Consider the following 19,926-nt stretch of genomic DNA (forward strand, 5'->3'; position numbering starts at 1 on the left):
CCTGTAATTAGACCTATATAGGTGCATAGCTTTTTTGAGATAGAGCAAGAATTTTGTGTGTGTTTGATGCATGTGGCATCACAAACTGTTTTGATTGCCGGGAAGTGATAGTATTTTTCCAGTTTGAATCTATCATCATTTTTTCCCAGTTTTTGAATTCCATTTTTATAGAGCATCGAGAGATACCACAAAACGTTTCCGGTCCGATAAGCTGTTTAGAAGATCCTAGTCTGGCTAGTTCATCAGCTTTTTCATTACCTGCTATTCCACAATGTCCCGGAACCCAGATTGAGATTTAAAACCCAGAGAAGATTTAATGTATTCTGATTAGACAACTGTTGAAGCAGCTGAATGCACTCTCACACCAGTTTTGACGTACATGTAAATGATTTTAACGCATTTAGAGCAGCTTGGCTGTCAGAGAAGATACAAATAGTTGCTTGGTTTGTTCTTGAGTTTGGCAGAAATTTATGTTTCATTTGTATGGGACCTCTTGCTTCCAGAAGAGGGAGGGGTCTCAAACTATCATAGGAACCTTTATCGGCACCAAAAACCCCTACATACAAATTTTCACGTCGATCGGTTTGGTAGTTTTCGAGTCTGGATCAGACAGACAGACATACAGACAGACAGACCGGACTGTATTTTTATATGTATAGATTCGAACAATATAAATTCAGACAAATTTAGTCAGATTTATCTCATATGGAAACAATGACATAACGTACAAAATATTAACATTCATACACATATATTTTTAAATAGAAGCCTACATGAGCAGATTCATTTTGACTCAATAGTGATATAAATCAGTGACATCTCAGAACTCGCTAAAGGGCATCTTCTAACTACATTAGTTCTACTATAGTAACAAAAGGGAGGGGTGAATGGAGGGTGAATTTGTTCGCCCCTTACGAACCCAGCGGGTTATCCGGCTACCAATAAATTTAAATTCTTGTAACTTGTGCAACTTTCATCCCATTTTGATAGTTTATCAAATAAGCGTCAGTGGTGTCTCTGAGGATTTTTTCCTTTCTTGGAAATCTAGTTTCCGGGGAAATCTTCAGAAACCGAAGAATTCTGTGGTTCAATATCCATAAATTGATATCAACACGATATTTTTATGGTTTTGGATATTTTGGTGATATTTCTCTAAAATGGTTCTCCCGGAACAGATACCAATAGGAACAGATACAGATAGCGGCCAAAAAAGAAATAATAACCTAATATCCTATAACTTTGTAAGGAAAAGTCCTAGCAATGTGCGGTCTTCAACAAAAACGTGTGTTTTATATGCCCAAATGCTTCTTTAGAACAACGTTTTCTCGAAAATTGTAACTTACGAAAGTTAAGTGCAAAAACTAACTTTTAATTAACTTTTATATGAAATACTCTCGCCGTACTCGAATATGGAAGGATTGGGACAAATGGAACCTACAAGAGTTTATGGTACCTACTTGAGCTTAATTTCAAGGAAAAGTATTGACATTATGATTCCACTTGCCCCTTTTCAACTTATACGTTTTTAAAGCAATAAGTCGTGCCTTCATTCAGTGTTGTAAGGATCACAATTTTATGCTTCACTGTGCTTACTTAGATGCGTCGTTGCATGAAGGCGCAACTTATCGTTTTAAAGTGAAATAGCAGCTAAACTAAAAGAGTTAGGTGCTTGATGTCAAAGAACAACTCGTAGAGTAGTCTTCAATGTTAAATTTGGTTAACAACAAAACCCATGTTTATCACACATTTCAAAGAGAAAATTGCATATCAGTTCTCAAAAAACATCCGATTTCACATTTGTTCTTTTCTAAATTCTTTTTTTTTCTCTAATTTGACGTTTTTAAGACACTACCGATTACAAAATTTTCTCAGCTTCCCAAAGAAGCCAACAGAATTGAGCTAGCTATCATACTTCTTGTGCTAGATCTCGTTGAAATAAAACATATTCGAAAACTAGAAAAAGAGAATAACTCTGCAGTAGTTGAATTTTGACCATATGCGTAGAAGGATTTTTAGAAGGATATATATATGTATATATATATATATATATATATATATATATATATATATATATATATATATATATATATATATATATATATATATATATATATATATATATATATATATATATATATTTATTTATTTATACACTGGACCCAAGTTTGGCTTTAGGCACGCTGGATAGCCTTCCGGAAGATCCATAAATACCGGAATTGAGGTCAATTTTCTAAAGTGATCCTAGAGCTTCCTAGAATTTTCGAAACTGCTTCTGTGGGATTGACTAGAAATGAAATGATCTTATGTTCGAAAGGTGGTTCAAGGTGGCAACCAGATGGTTCACCGGAAGATCCGGAGCTAGCGTAAAATGTCTTTTTTCAAAAGTATTCCTAAAGCGTCCTGTTTTTTTTCGAAACCACTTCTAGAAGAAAAATGATTGGCCCCAGTCAATCTAGATTATGTAAAATTTCTTCTGTTACCAAATACATATACACTAGCGCCACGAAGTAACAGAATTCCCTAACAAAAAGATCATCATCCTATAGTACTCAATCATTTTGACAACTCTGCTGAAGACATGAATGTTTAATGTCCTAAGATTAGTGAGCCATAATGCATCCTTCATGCTCAGATTAGACATGTACCACTTTTGCTCTCAACGTTTCTGGTTGTGATTATTTCTCTCATAGAATAAAAGTGGTACATGTTTTTCCATTGAAGTTTGTATAAGTTTCTCAACCAGAACACGTTATGCTTTCATGTACCGTCTTTTGAACCCTTTCCAGCAAAGATTTAGTGCAGTTATGTTGGAAAAAAATGTTGAAAATAATTTACTATTTGAGTGTTTCCGTTTATCGCGTCGCGTCCGAAAAATTTACTCAATGGCACATGTACCACTTTTCCTTTCAACGGCTCATTCTTTTGGCCGCTGTGGTAATGGGTTTGCTCCATATCTGTGGTTTAAAGGATCACGACCAGGATTGCAAAAAGAAAGAACGAATACAGATGAGATAGACTGTCAGGTGTACTATTCGTGTGTTCTATTGCTCAAGTGATTATCACAGCCGCCAAGAGCTCTAGCCTTGGCCGTTTACGGACAAACCCATTGCATTTGGAAGATATGTATATCACCAAAACATCAAAAACCATGAGAATGGCCTGTAAGATTCATGAACTTCGAACCAATTATTGAAAGATTCTGTTCAAACATCCCTAGGATTCTTCAGTTTCGGAACACAGCCCGGGAAAACCGAATTACCAAAAATGAGAAGAATTTTACTGAGCACTGCTAAGAGCTGCGGAAGGTGAATGTGGAGGTTGCAGCTATCCAAGAGGTGCGGTGGCCGAAATCGGGAGAACGCGAATTCCGAGCAGTAGATCCTATTGCGGACACTTCATTTAAGTACCACATCTACTATAGTGGCGGCGTGAAAGCAGAAAGAGGAGTCGGTTTCGTGCTAATTGGAAAACAGATGAAGCGTGTCATTAGATGGAGGCCGATCAGTGACCGTATATGCGTGTTGAGAATTAAGGGCAAATTCTTCAATTACAGCCTAATAAATGTGTACGCACCGACCAACGAGAAACCCGATGACGAAAAGAAGGAGTTCTATGAGCTCCTGGAAAAGACATACAATGAGTGCCCAGGACACGATATAAAGATAGTCATCGGAGATGCAAATGCACAGGTCGGGCAGGAAGACTTCTTCCGCCCCGTAACTGGTAGGGAAAGCTTCCACTCTACTACGAACGACAATGGCCTGAGGCTTGTTAATTTCGCTGCAGCTAGGGGGATGGCTATCTGTAGCACTTATTTTGCACGCCGGAACATACGTAAGCACACCTGGATGCACCCGAATGGAGAGCTTTGCTCTCAAATCGACCACGTTCTGATTGATGGACGGCACTTTTCAGACGTTACAGACGTAAGGTCGTTCAGAGACCGAACGTTGACTCGGATCACTATCTCGTAGTAGCCAAAATCCGCGCCAGGCTGTCCAACGTGCTGAAATCCAAGGCAACGAGGAGGATGCAGTTGAACATCCAGCGGCTATCAACTGAAGGAGTGGCTGCAGAGTACTCGCAGAAGGTTGATGAACGGATTGAGGAAAGAGTTGAAGGGAACCTGAATGAACAGTGGAGGCACATCCACAGTTCGATCAGTACTACAGCGCGAGAAGTGTTGGGTACAACTGCGGCAGCTGCGTCCAATGAGTGGTTTGACGCTGAGTGCCAGCGAGTGACGGAGGAGAAGAACCGCGCCAGGGGTCAAATGATGGCCACGGCTGTGACTCGTCAGAGCATGGGTAGATATCGAGATGCTAGAGCCGCTGAAAAGAGACTCCACCGCCGGAAGAAACGACAGCATTGGGAGCGTGTTCTTGCGGAGGTGGAAGGTTGATTCTCCAGGCACGATGCGAGGAGCTTCTACAAGAAGGTCAACGGAATCAGGAATCGACACGTGTCAGCCCCTGTCATGTGCAACGATAGGGAGGGGAACCTGCTAACCGATAAAACAGAGGTGGCCAGGCGTTGGAAGGAACACTTCAGTGTGCTGTTGAACGGTGAGGGAAACAGTGGAGTCGAAAGGAGCAGGGTGACTATTGAGAATGATGGGCAAGCTGTGGATCCACCATCCATGGACGAGGTGAAGAAAGCAGTGAAAGAGCTGAGAAACTGCAAGGTAGCTGGGAAGGACGGCATCCCCGCCGAACTCTTCAAAGTCGGGAGCGAACAGCTGTATCGTGCCATCCATCGGATCATGCTGAGAGTGTGGTCTGATGAAGAATTGCCCTCGGACTGGTTAGAGGGTCTCATATGCCCGATCTACAAAAAAGGCCATCGCCTGGACTGTAGCAATTATCGGGGCATAACACTTCTCAATACCGTGTACAAAATTCTCTCCCGCATCCTGTTCCACAGACTGAGGCCGTTGCAGGAGACCTTTGTTGGCGAGTACCAATGCGGTTTTCGAGGGGGACGCTCCACGACGGACCAGATGTTTACCTTGCGACAAATCCTCCATAAATTTCGAGAATTAAACTTGCGGATGCACCATCAGTTCATAGACTTCATGGCAGTGTACGATTTAGTTAAGAGAAATGAGTTATGGCAGATTAAGATCGAACATGGCTTCCCAACAAAGCTGATTAGGCTGATACGTGCAACCCTTGAAGGTTCAACATTAAGCGTCAGGATAGCCAGTGAGATATCGGACTCGTTTGTGACGTTAGATGGTTTGAAGCAGGGTGACGGGCTGTCGAACTTATTGTTCAACATCGCATTGGAAGGTGCTATACGGAGGGCTGGTGTGCCGAGACGCGGCACCATCATTACGAAGTCGCACATGCTTCTCGGTATTGCGGGAGATATCGACATCATTGGTATCAACCGTAGTACTGTGGAAGAGGCCTTCGGACCTCTCAGGAGGGAAGCTGCGAGATTAGGGCTTGTCATAAACTCTGCCAAAACGAAATACATGGTGGCTGGCAGAGTGCGTGGTAGTCCGTCGGAGGTTGGTGCTTCGGTGGTGCTAGATGGGGAAACATTTGAAGTAGTCGACGGATTTATTTACCTGGGCACATTAGTGACATGTGACAACGAGGTTAGCCGTGAGATAAAGAGGCGGATAGCAGCCGCAAACAGGGCCTTTTACGGATTACGTAACCAGCTAAGGTCCCGCAGTCTGCAAATCCGAACTGAACTTGCACTCTATAAAACACTGATTCTTCTGGTGGCCCTCTACGGCCATGAATCATGGACGCTGAAAGAGGCTGATCGGCGAGCTCTTGGTGTTTTTGAGCGTAGGATTTTGCGTTCAATCCTTGGCGGCAAACTAGAAAATGGTGTTTGGCGCAGACGCATGAACCATGAAGTGTACCATTTATACAAATCGGCGGATATAGTCAAGCGGATAAAACACGGCAGGCTTCAGTGGGCTGGGCATGTAGCGAGAATGCCGGATGAGCGTCAAGCGAAGGCTACCCAAGTAACAAAACTGGTTTTACCAAAGTTTTATAGCGCTGTTTTGGCTGGATTGAACGCTATAAAACTTTGATAAAACCAAATTTGTTACTAGGGTATATTTAGCAGGAATCCCGATAGAGGTCGACGACTTCGAGGTAGACCCCGCAATCGTTGGATGTGTGCTGTCGACGAGGATGCACGCGAAATAGGTGTTAGGGGCGATTGGAGGATAGCAGCCCAAGACCGAGGGACATGGCGACGTATTCTGGATTCGGCATTGGATCGATAATCGGTCTGTCGCCTTTAAAGTAAGTAAGTAAGTAAGTAAGTACTGCTAACGCTTCTGTGACAGTAGATAAGTTGCTGAATCTTTTGGTGCTATAGCTATCGAAATCGGATGAAAATTACGAAAGTTACAAGAATTTTATTCGCAGTTCAAATTACATCTTCTTATTAGCTTAATTATCAGAGCCGAAGAAGTTTTCATAAAAAACATCAAGGGTATGTATCGGTAAAAAACAGAAGCAGCTTTGAAAATTATTTTAGTTTAAAATCTCTGAATCTTCAATGGTTTAGCAATGATTGAGTTAATAGCTCGAACCAGGATTACTCTTTCATAGTGCGAACCAAGATCAATCCCCCTTCATGGAAACATGCCAAATTTCAAAACATAAGCCATCGAGGAGTTTTCCAATGGAAACTTATAGTGAACATCGATCTTTAGAGTTTAAATTTTTTGTCACTTTTTGAAAATTAAAATTAAGATTTCTTTCTTCAGTGAAAACACTTTTTCGTTTAGTGTTTCATAATGGAAAATTCAAGAGAATATGAAAAATAAAATACCAAAATAGACTATAGACCGTTCCGATAATTATAAATACACTAACGATCAACCCTCATTTCAAATAACGGGCAGTATTCAACCAAACGTTGGCTGCGTCCTGTTTTTTACATCCAAAAGAAACAGATGCTGTCATTTTTTCCAACATTTAGTGCGAAATTTTGAAAATGCGTGCCTTTCTCCCGAGCAAAGAGAGCGAATTGAGCACAAATGGGGCACCGTGAGTGGTCTTTCTATAAGAAAATTAACCAGAGAAGAAGGTATAAGTGTCGAAGCAGTTCAAACCGCATTGCGGAAGTATTGTGAAGAGTACACATTTACTGATGCCCCAAGACGTGGTAGAAAACCCGGGCCTGTTGATCCCACAATGGACAAAAAGGGTAAGGAATACTACAAGCGGCATCCTTCAGTATCAGTACGAGATGTGGCGAGAAAGCTTGCAACCTCGGTGAGTAACGTTATGCGTGCCAAGGGAAGAATGGGTCTGCAGACCCGTCGGAAGCAGAAGCAGCCAAAACGAAATCCAAAACAAGCTGAATCTGTGAAACCGAGAGCTCGGAAGCTTTATGACAAACTTCTGACCAAAAAGTAGGAGGGTGTATCTAAGACACGACCGCATAAATGACGTAGAACTACGTACACTATTAACAAATGCATTGAGTGTTTCATTACCCTAGTAACACAACTGTTTTTATCAAAGTTATATAGCGCTTTTTTGGCTGTTTTGAGCGCTATAAAACTTTGATAAAACCAATATTTTTACTTGGGTAATGAGTTATAATGTCTACTAATGAAGGGTTGTGAATTTCGTGAACCGGATTCAGCAGTTAGCAGATCGTGCCGAGTTAAAAACCATACACAGCACACACACAAATCATACCATATCATAGACACACACACATCATACCATATCATTATACCATACACACATACACACATGATACCATATCATACACACACAGCAAGCAAGCGTCCAATCAGAGGACGTTATTTTTATTTCAACAAGGCTTGACAATTTTCAATAGTGCAATAGTTCGTAGATTCAAACAACATTTTTCTGCATTTGGGCAGATGCGTGTATAGTTTTCCAATCGATTGCTGCAAGAATGAAAGAAATCGGTTGAAAACCAACCGACCTATACTGCCTGTGATCGCATAATTGTAACATTCGACATTTCATGGATTTTGCGCTTTTTATTGGGAAATGCTTAAAATAGTATGTACTTTTCAAATCTGAAAAAATATGCTTATGTTTGTTTGAAAAAAATTGTAAAAAATACCAAGTTGTTTTGTCACATAGCGTAAATAACCGCATAATTGTCACACTACTTAACCTTTTCAACTTATTTTTCATAAGAGCTTCCATCCAAATCCACATCTGCATCCTTTGGAACTCGGAAGTTATTCTGGTCCGGTAACCAACCACCGGTGATCCGTTTCTGATGTTTAGCTCATGCTTGTTGAATACAAGAAAAACTTCATTTCCACTGTGATAAATCCCAAAAGTAGCTTGAAAGTAACGGCATAAAAGTATCATTGCAAAAATTTCCACCAATTTGACTTCAAAAGTAGTGTTCAACGTTTACATAGTGTAAAATAGTGCTTTCTTCGTGATGCTAAGTTTAGTTGAACTGTCTTTTTGCAAAAATATATTGGGAATAATGCATTTAAGGTCGATATATAAAAGTGTCATTTGTTCGAACAACCAATTTTGCAAATGTTACAATTATGCGGTTATGGGCAGTATAAGCATTTGAAAAGGGACAAATTTCGTCCCAGTTTTTCAGTTTGCATCCCTGTGTGGTATGCTAAAGTAAAACGTAGTTCTACGTCAAAAAATGGGGTGTGTTATCATGGATGACGAAACCTACATAAAACTGGACTATAAGACTCTGCCAGGACCGCAATTTTATACATCACCGAAGGGAAAGGATGTCCCTGGACCAGTGAAAGCCATGTACACCGAAAAATTCGGCAAGAAGGTAATGGTTTGGCAGGCCATTTGTGAATGTGGGAAAATATCTCGTCCATTCATTACGAATGACACAATGAATACTAAAATTTACGTGAAAGAGTGTTTGCAGAAAAGGTTGTTACCCACGGTTAAGCAGCATAGCAATCCTCCAATCTTTTGGCCCGATCTTGCTTCCTGCCATTACTCTAAGGATGCACTAGGGTGGTATACAACAAATAATGTCACATGTGTCAGATGAATGTGAGATGAATCCTCCAAACTGCCCTGAAATTCGCCCTATTGAAACTTTCTGGGCTTTGACCAAGGCAAAGCTGAGGAAATATGTCAAACCAGCGGACAATGTCGAAAAATTCAGAAAAGATTGGCTTAAAGTGGTAAAAATGGTCGGAGAACACACTGTGCAAAAGCTTATGAGTAGTGTTGAGAGAAAAGTTAGAGAACTCACGTATCCTACGAAAAATAATCCCAACTTGAATTGAAACTGGAAAGACAACACTTATTATCTATATTTCAGAATAAAATGACCCGAAAAATCCTGTAATTTTTGTTTTATTCAGGAAAGAAGATGTATTTATAATTTTCGGAACAGTCTGTACGGTGGTGCGACTGTAATTTGAACTAAAAAAACAAGAGAAATTAGAAAAATGATGAGGCGGGTACCTTGTTTTGCATGTCAGTGTAACAAAAATCATGCAGATAACTGTTCCGTGTTTGAATATTCACTTTAACTTGTAAAATATTTTATATTCTTGATGTCACAATACATTTTAATTTCATTTACCATTGCTTAATTTTCAAAACCTTCAAACACATTTTTTGATCGGTAACGCTCTGATAAATTTCAACATTTCGACTTAGGCATTTTTTACAATATCATTTATTCCTGGTAGTTCGCGCTTTGAAAATAGTGTGGAAAATTTCACTCCATCATTAATTTTAGATGTTTAACAGTGGTTTAAACACTTACCCTTTCCATTGTAATATTTATCTTAAGTTGTATCTCAAGGAAATTGTTCTGGAAATGATCAAAAGTTTTAAAGACGAGAATTGTTATTTTGGGAAGGTTTGAACCTTGTGTTAGAAACGTTTTTTGTAGTTATTTGATGACCCTAAAGTTACCTAAACTAAACTCAAATTTTCAAATTTTATTTTTCATCACACAAAACTCTGGGAGAACCGCTTATTGCATCGAACAAGTTTCGTTCTAGTTGTCTGACTTTCCCAGACATTGCATTTTCAATCTAAAACTCGTTAATCAAAATTTGACTGTTTTATTACTAACACTGATATGTTTTCAGCATGTTGACAAAAAATGTAATCCTGAAAAAAGTTTCTGATGGAGGAAAATGACTCACTAAATGAAGATGTAAAAGCATTCCTTTACTTTTACTAAGGACATAAAGCAAGCATTCGACAAACTTTTGAAAAAAATTAGTACCTCATACAATAGTAGTAGTTTTTTATCTTTTCATTGTTCGTAAAATAGCTTTTGGCTTTCTCAAAAACTAGTCTTACTCGAAATCAGTGAGCTAAAAGTACCTATATCGAGTAAGTTTTCTACTTTTCTTCAAAAATAGAGAAAATAGGGCGGGATTTCGCTCATATTTTCATCACATATGAGGTATTTCTCGATTAGATAGAACCCCCGAAGAAGATGTGAGTGACATGAGACAAACTTGCTCACGTTTACAAATATATGCGCTGAAAAAATACCTATACTGTTCATCTCCATTCAAAGATCATTCCCGTATCCCATGCTGGTTTTTACTATTGTGTGCTACTTGCTGTGCTTGATAGTTAATATTTTAAGCAAGTTCTCCGATAATGAAGATAACGTGAGCAAAATATCATACCTTCAAGCTCAATCCTACACGAAAATATTCTTCCCTACGTAGAGGTGTTTAGAGAGCTGATTTCTCACTTTTAGGGGTATAAACCACACAACGAATACTATCAAAATATAGGGATTGATATTCTAAGCGTTTTCTCCGAAGATACTATGAGCAAAAAATCACGCTTTCAAGCTTAATTCTACGCGAAACTGTTTCTTATCACGTTGTTGAGTTTGCAACAGCAGCATGCTGCAGCAGTGTTGCTGGAAAAATTCAATGTTGAGCCGTTCGTCAGACATTCGATCAGTTTAAGGTGAATAACTTTTTCTTTAAATTTTGTAGCGCCTTATAGTCTTCAAAAGAATTATTCCCAGGAAAATTTCCTACAAATATCATGTATTGGTATATTTTTAGGAGTCAACTGGAAATTTCTAGGGGATAAGTTTTGAAAAAGTGGATTTTCCCATATAAAATTGTATGGAAACTTTAAAAATCGGGCGCAAATCAGGCGTTCCACCGATCGACCTGAAAAGTTACACAGTTGTTACAGGACCCATAAGGAACACGAAAAGTGCATGGGAGCTAATATTTATTTGTTGTCCCACCCTATTGTGCATGACTCGCGCGGTGCTGGCCAGCGCAACTAGGCCACAGATGTAGGAAACTAAACAATCGCATTTACCAACCCAAAGCCATCCAATTTCTCATCACTTGTGGCATGGTAAGCCCTGCTGATAGCTGTACCTGTACCGACGATGGTTGGCGAAAAAGTTGATTATGTTTGCTTCACCAAAGACCTACTAACCTAGTGCCACTGTTCCGAAGGGGTTTGGTGGTATGCAAAATCGCACCATAGCCGTACCTGGACGGTTTTATGTGAGCTTGGCCGCGTCTGTAGCCACATTCGTCACTCGCATTCGTTCGGTTCCTAATGTTCTTTTCCTAAAGCGAAAAAAAAAAACGCCACCAGCTCATAAATAAATAAAGCGCAAACAATTCGCTGATTCTCAGCACAAAATAATGCCATATCGATTTTTATGTGTGTCATAAGAAGCTGTTGAACCGGGGAGGATTTTCGTCGAAACAGCAGTTAAACCGGCCGCAGCAGTAGCCATTGTGCGCCGTCAGCACAATCGGCCGGGTCGGTTCGTACGATGTTACAAAACTGAAATTGATACCGAATAAACAACGAACGGGTGCAGTTAATATTTGCAAGTAATTGAATTGGTCACGGACGATCAGCGCGCGCACAGGGCTGACGTTCGTGGAAACCAAGAAGCGGGGCCGAACTTTGCACCATGTGGAACGAATTCCGTACCGACTTCCTGGCTACGGAGCGCCGTCGATCCTGATTAAGGTCTCATTTTAGTGGCTCATAGATGGTTCGGGAAATGTTCTCCAGAAAACAGCCGGCGACGGAACAATTTAGAGAACTAGACTTTGACTCTAATCAGGTGGACCGTAAATGTTCAGTTCATGTTTTGAAAAACATTTCGCGCGCCGACCGTGTCGAAAAATATTTACTGAATTTTCATGCCTGTTTGTAAATAAGAGGCACATGACTACGGACAATCTCAGGGATTCCCGTTGATGCAAGGCTACAGAGCGAAAGCCTAAAGGCCGGACAGAAAGCTGCTGACGGAGCGGGTTTGAAACGTTACTACGGTACTGTTACTTGCGAGAAATTCGGTGACAGTACTTGAACACGGTACATTTGGCCTTTCAATTTTAAAGTGTGGTAAAGTTGCGAAACAAAAAGTCGCACCCTGAACCAACATATGCTGACAGTTAACCGAATCAGTCCATTTCAGCGCATTTTCACACTGCCTAAAAGGCTCGAATATGACACGTTTGCTAGTTTATTTGTAGTGTAACCCATCTTCGTTTATGTTCTTGGAAGTTGATAATTTTGACTACTACCATTTCCCCGAGTCTCTTATCTCCCGCAGTGCAAAATAAGACTTGCTGCTGATTGCTTAGATTACATTCGGTGTTACATGCGTCCAACGAAATGGTCACATGGTTTGTTCTTTGGGTGGCCCCACTTACAATGTGGAGGGGGTATAGCTCAGTGGTAGAGCATTCGACTGCAGATCGAGAGGTCCCCGGTTCAAACCCGGGTGCCCCCTCAGCGAATCTTTTTATAAGGATGATGATGTTAGCTTTCTTTATTCGTTATTCTTTCGTTTTCACTAGTTAGGTCTGTCTGATACCTTAGCCAATGCTCTCAGTGTTGGGACTTCGTTTACTTGATGGGAGGATCAAAATTAGAAACAAAAATATCACTTATTCATTTATATTTTCATAACGCGTCCCCACAAACCATTTTGATTTAGTTTTATTCATAAGTTATTGGTTTATTTTGACGTAATATTTTTATTCGGTATGATTTATAATCACTTTTATTATTATTGCGCTAAATTTACCTCCAGGATTTTTTGTGGTTATTTTTCTCAGACTTTGTCGATAGCTGTGAAACTTGCTAGAACTATTTATTTCAAAGCCGTCATTCACTACCTAAACTATGTAATGGAATTTTAGCAGATTAAAAAATACAGATTACTCAAAGTAAGAAACAATTTAACACATTGAGATTGCGGCAAAAATTGCTCCTAATTGCGATGCCTAAATCGGACTAAAAATTAAACAACAGGAAGGTAAAATTTATTCTTCTTCCTAATTAACATTATAAAACAAAATATTCATTATAAATGTTCAAATGAACTGCGTTTCAGTGATTTGATTTTATTAAATTTCGGTTAGGGATGATCCATTAATGATGTCACGCAAAATTTGGAATAAATTAACTCCCCCTCCTCCTTGTCACAAGTTGTCACAACTTCCTTGACCCCCCCCCTCTTAATTACGTCACGTTTTCATATCCCCCTCCCCCTTCTTTGGTGATAATTGATTGAAATCGAGAAATTTGTTAGGAATGTATTTTTTCTTAATAAAAACGATTTTACTGAAAGAAAAACTGAAACTGAAAGGAAAAGAAGATGATAGAAGATAAATAGAAAAGGCGTTTAGTTCTTAGTCCAAGGATGCTGCTGATTACGAGACATTAACTGCAGCATCATTACTGATTTTTGAAAAACCATCAATATTTAGTTCCTCTTCTCCAATCAATTCCAAATATTCTCCACATGTTACAATAACCAAGCATTTTTATTTACGTTTTGTCACAATTTTTGTATTGATTCGATTGAGAGACACTAAAAATTAATGAAATTGCGCTTTCATTCTTAAATGAACATGCACGGTGAAACGGAATTAAAGAACATTATGCTTTTTTAGGGAGAAAAAAATTGTCATTTATTTTATCTAAAGCAAATCTTAAGCAAAAAAAAAATCGTAGAACTATAAATGAATGATGCAAATATTATAAATAGTTCTGAGTTGATCTCTGTGGTTAGGTATGTGACTTTTTTATTTATTTTTTTTGGTTGAAATGTGATGTCAAACTCAAGCTAACCCCCCTTCCCCCTATGTCACAAAATGTCACAACAATTGAAACCCCCTCCCCCCCCCCTAAACGCGTGACATAATTAATGAATGGTCCCTTACTCGGTGTTGAATGCAAGCATTTTGATTCTTGATTGATTCAGCAGAAAAGTAAATCCATACTAATGACACCAGTCGAAGAAAATAAAAATCCAGGTGTTGGAGAAACAAACTTTGAATGGTATCTGCAAACTCTTCTACCCTCTTTTACCCCTCTGTTCCGTTGCTGTTCTAAAGAGAACTAGAATCGACAAATTTCAATAATATTCATGCAAGTTATAAAAGCTAACTTGCTCCTGATCTTCTGGAATTAAACAAGGAAAGCTTGATCTTAGGTACGGAATCCTTCTTGTAAAAAGATTAATCGCATAGGAAATGCGTTTAATTCGGCAGCTTTGCAGACGCGTGGTTCATCCTCTATGCTATTTGTTCGATTATTTATTTATTTATTTATTTCGTCAAGCAAATGTAGACTACAGTTATAATAATACAGTGTTTTCTTATATTCTATACATTATTTCCAGTAGTTAGTCGTTTTTTGATTTGATTTCTGCCCTAGTGATGTCGATATTTTCGCAGTGCTGATTATAGTGCGCATCATGCGATTTATTGGGCAATTTTTTGGATAGTTAGTTCTGTGAGAGTTTTCCGAAAATATTTTACGATTTCTTAATTGACGACTGGGTGCATAAAAATTTAGTTGCGATAATAATTTAGAAGATTGCACGCGTTGAGAAATAATGTCATTTATAAAATGAAGCATTGAAAGTTCGCGGCGTTCCTTAAGTGCTTGTATGTCTATAAGCATGCAGCGTGCTTCATATGATGGTAAGGGAAATGCTGTCCAATTTAGCTTACGAAGCGCGTACAAAATAAATTGTTTTTGGACAGATTCAATGCGTTCTTTATGTGTGACAATATAGGGATTCCATACAATGCTACAATATTCCAGAATTGGTCGGACGTATGTAATATATAATAGTTTGATTGTATATGGGTTTTGAAAATTATGGCCGAAGCGTTTTATAAAGACCAGCATACTATTTGCTTTGTTGATTATTGTGTTATAATGTTCTATGAATGTAAGTTTGAAGTCTAAAACTACGCCTAGGTCCCTTACGATTTTGCATTTTTCTACTGGTTGGTTTCCTAAGAAAATTTTTGTGGGTGGTGTTACTGTTTTTCTGCTAAAGGCTATTGAATTACATTTTTTGATGTTGAGTTGTAATAGACTTTTGTTGCACCAAGTGTAGAATATATTAATTTCATTCTGGAATATTTTGAAGTCTTCTGCATTGGTTATTTCTATAAAGAGCTTCCCCAGCAAACCAGAAGTCGTATAGGGATGTTAATTCTAAGTCGCTCAAATGTGCATGTCAAATTTGAAATTACATAAAATGCAGCACTAAATTTGTTTATATCGTTTAAAGTTTAAATCCCATAAAATGCAATATAAGGTTATATATGAGGTAATTAAACGTGTCATATAAAATTGTAAAATGCGTCATTCCTCTAAGTCGTACAAAATGCAATTTAAAGTTTCAAATGAGGCAATTTAAGATAGCCTGCGAAGTTATACAAAATCGTAACCAATTTTTTTTAACAATGTATGTATATGGCCTCCAGATTTGTACATATAGGCGCGTTTCATGCATCTTATATGGTCATTTTTTACCAAATAAGGGTTCACTTAACAGAGTTGAACGCGAGTTATATGAACTAATTTGTTTGTTGGGTCATGTCGTCAGCATATACAAGCACATGTATTGACTTAAGAAGATAGGAAATGTCATTTACGTATAATATAAAAAGAAGAGGGCCCAGGTGGGCCCCTTGAGGAACCCCAGAAGTTGCTTCTATTGGGTTTGAAAAGGAATTTTGAAAGCGGACTATTTGTGTTCGTTTTGTTAAGTATGACTGCAGCCATTCCAAAAACTTTGTTTCCATTCCGTATGTTTCGATCTTGAAGAGCAATAAAGGTTTGTCGATTCTGTCAAATGCCTTGCTAAAGTCCGTATGAAGAGCTTCTACGTGGTTGCCGTTGTCCATTACAGTCAAAGTGAAAGTTATGAATTCCAAAAGATTTGATTCAACATCGATTCAACATCATTGTGACGTTTTCCAATTATGTGTGGTGTGGTTATCGTGAGATACAGCTGCTTGAAAAAATTGTTGTGTTTTTAGCAAGAATACCATTGATTTGAAGCGCTACTTTTTCAAAAGGTAAATTTCCTGGTGCAGAAAAATTAAAACACAGTTTCTATTTGAAACTACAGGGTGTCACCGTTAAAGTGATACACTTTATTTATGTGCTGAAATTAAATCTGTTTTTTTATCATCATGGTAGAGTAGTGAAGTTACAGTTGAATCATTTCAATTCAAATCTTTCGTCTTTGAATTTGATTATGGCCGAAACACGCGATAGTTCTAGATAGAAAAACGTCCTTTAAGCATTTCTTGTTCGACTACAAACATCTTGTTAATAGTGACTCGAATAGTTTTAAGAGGCAGAACACTATGGGAATGCCGAGCTGGTTTCGGATATCGAATTTGTTGTCAGATTGATCGGTATTGACAAAGATTCAGCTCTCAACTTTGTTTGTTAAATCAGAAAGCCTTGAAAAACGTTATTAATACGTCATTATTGGGAAGTTTACGATTCAATGAAAGTTTAGACATATGATAGTTGTAAGAGGTTTTTTGGGTAACTCCCAAATTTCGCATTCAGGAAGCGTTTCTCGGCAACTTTCTGCCTTTGTAGTCGTTTCGACGGTGTTAATTTAAAGGGTTACTATTTTCTAGTCTCGACTATTCTCGACAAATCTAAGATTAATAGCTAGTTTCGAAAAGATGTCGATTATATGCTAAATGTGATTATTTGCTGGTTGAATCTGTTTTCTATTATAATTTCTTCGTGTGTTGCTTTTTAAGCCCTATTGTTTTCAGGGAATATGAGTTTTAGAAATGGTTTTCGATGACTTGAAGGCATTTCTGTGAGTTCATACATGGTGTTATGCCTACATTACAAAGCCTTCAGCTTTAGAGAGGGTTTCCTAATAAATTTTTCACTTTAATGTCATTTTCAGCCATTCTAAAGCAGATTCTGCTTTTTCATTGGTTTTTAAAAACGGTGTTTCTGTGAGATTTTTTGCCTAATGTGTTTTTATTTCATCAATTCAAACCTTTTGGCGGCGTTAAAAAACGTGCATGAGCAAAATATTTAAAGCATCTGCTGTCACTTTTAGGCTGGTTTTAAAGTTATTGTATCTGGTTTTAGAGTAGTTTTCTTAATCGATTTGGTTTTTCCACTTCGGCCACCGAAAGCATTTTTCAGTGGGTTTTCCTCATTTAGTAATAAAATGAACACCATACAATTCATGTCGAATTTTTGTTGATTGTCAGAGGAATATTCGGTAAATGCGATTACATTATTATCTCTATTACTGTTTCATTATTTTACTCTAATAGTCTGTTTTTATTTTCCTACAAAAATTGGCTTTTTAATGTTTTAAAAAGGATGTTAAAGCCTAGTTGATCATAGCCCAACATTTCAAAACGCTTATTCGTGATTCTGATTTGATTAAAAACTAGGAGTTAGTTTGAGAATAATCTTACAACCCGCTAAATTTGGAAAGTCAAAATTAGAGTAAATGAGGGTTTAGGAAAAGCACCGTGGGATTTTATCAGATCATCGAGTGTTACCAAAATGTAGTATTGGACCGAAACCTGGTAAGTTAATTGATATGCTACTGGCAAAATAGCTTATTATTTCTTCTCTGATAAAACTAACAAAGAAAATGAAAGCAAACACAATTCACCATTCAAATACCCATTTCTGTTGCCACGGAACACCGTATAGAAGCATAAAAACCATTTTTGCAATCATTGCATTGCAGGCGCATAAATGTATTTACCTCCCCCACATACACACACATACGTTCCACCAACCCAATGGTGGGTGGGTAAACGTCGCACTCTCTTCTGGGCAATCAGGAATCGCCACCAATATGCTAGCTACTCTTTGCAACGTGTTGACTTTTCCGCTGTGCGCGCGCATAGCCTGCTATTGCTACTGTGTACTTCTTGCCAGAGGATCCTCTCTGCATGCGGGCGTGTGTATGAGTGAGTGTGGATCACCACCGTGGTTCGAGAATGTGAGGAGGATCGCCGCTCGAGTGTTACGCGCGGTTCATTCCGACCCGTCGCGCGCGGAGTAAAAGCGAAAAAGTAAACTCCTCATCGCGTTAGTACGCTACCAATTTTCGTTTAGTAAACAACGGGTCTCAAGTTTTGCTTCGAATGTTAAGCTAAGGCACAACAGCCGGGCAGAGGAAAAGGCAAACTTCTGTGTGTTGATGTGATTTGCGCTGCTGAGATACACTTTGGCAGCTGCATCACCAGGCGGCTTCTGCTCAGAGATTTCGTAAATATTGAACCACTGGGTTGATAATATTTACTAGTCGCCGATATTTACTACACATCCTGGGCACATACAGGTGGATTACGCGCGCGGTGCGCTCCGATGGAATTGTTTGGAAAATATCCGTGCTGAGGAAAAGTATGTGCTGTTATTTGCTGCTAGTGTGCGACTAAACAACAACGGTAAAACAAATTTATTGATTTTTATCGCAATAGTTGTAGTGGAACAGTTTACCGGGAAAAAAATTGTGATTTTAAGAAAACAGAAAATAATACTGCTATTGTGAAACGAAAAAAAAGTGTTGCAGTTTCGGGCAGCAAAACCATCCCGCGGCACATTAGGATTATTCGTTGACCGTTTGCGGGAAAAGTTTCGAAAATTCTCATCGGAAGCGAGATTGATTACAGTGAGTAAATTTGGTCCAAATTCTACTATAATATTAAAATGTTAGCTAAAAAGGTTGAAATGGAACATAATTGAATTCCGGATAGATATTTGAGTTGACGTTAATCATTAAGGTACATGAAATGAGAGCGTTATTTTAGTAATAAAAACAACGAATCCCAATCACTTCAGTCAAAACTACATTTTTTAAATGCAGCAATAAGTGATTTCGTCATTTTTTCTATTGCAGTTCAAAAATGACGAAAGTCACTTATTTAAGTTTTGAGAAGGTAAATTAGTTAAAATTCTTATCTTATTTACGGTTATATCATCAAATTTGTCTTCAAGGTTTTATTTGATGTCCGGGATAGAAAAAAGTATTTTGAAATTGTTTTACGTTATGATCTGCTTATTGAGGTTTATTTTTGCAATAAGACAGGGTGGCGTAAGCTTGGAAAATCAGGGAATGTCAGAAAATTCATTTTTCGATCAGGGAAATCAGGGATTTTTTTTAATGGTTAAAACGGATTTTTTTCTGCATGAAAGACAAATGTTGAACCTCTACTGTTTGGTTTTAGATCCGATCGAATTCTTTTTTCACTGGGGGTTCAGAATTACGTTCATTTATGTTGCACTTTTTTGTGCTGAAAGTTGAAAAATACCAGGGATGTTATATTTCAGGGAAAGTCAGTGAATTTTATTTTGGAAATTGTTTAGCCACCTCGCAAGAAAACTGGACAACGAATATTTGATCAGTAAATCTAGTTCAGTGAATTCCCGACGGGTTATGACAAACGGCTTTTTAAACTCGATTAAATTCGAGTGTAATTGCATTTTAGGGACAGTCAGAGAACAATATAATTTGCTTTCATTAAATTTGGGGCACGGTTTTGTCTGAGTGACAGGCAATGAGGATCAAAAAGTTTTTCTAGGTAGTAAAAATTATTCTTATTCATTCATGGAGCGAAACTATACTGGTAACCTGAGATTGTAAAAATTATCT

General features: G+C 38.3%; 1 protein-coding gene and 1 non-coding gene across 2 annotated transcripts in view; both read left to right on the forward strand.

The window, feature by feature from the left end:
* The first annotated feature begins 12,672 nt into the window (after positions 1–12,672).
* Positions 12,673–12,744, forward strand: Trnac-gca (transfer RNA cysteine (anticodon GCA)). The gene has a single exon. It is a non-coding gene; the product is annotated as a tRNA-Cys (tRNA).
* A 5,600-nt stretch (positions 12,745–18,344) lies between these two features.
* The window catches only part of LOC129730756 (forkhead box protein L2-like), a 51,762-nt gene continuing 50,180 nt past the window's right edge, over positions 18,345–19,926 (forward strand). The window contains exon 1 of the mRNA XM_055690312.1: positions 18,345–18,945. Coding sequence (XP_055546287.1) covers position 18,945 — 1 coding nt within the window. The 5' untranslated portion in view covers positions 18,345–18,944. The remainder of the gene's footprint in view (positions 18,946–19,926) is intronic.

This window comes from Wyeomyia smithii, chromosome 3 (genome assembly GCF_029784165.1).
Source record: "Wyeomyia smithii strain HCP4-BCI-WySm-NY-G18 chromosome 3, ASM2978416v1, whole genome shotgun sequence".
NCBI classification, from domain to species: domain Eukaryota; kingdom Metazoa; phylum Arthropoda; class Insecta; order Diptera; family Culicidae; genus Wyeomyia; species Wyeomyia smithii.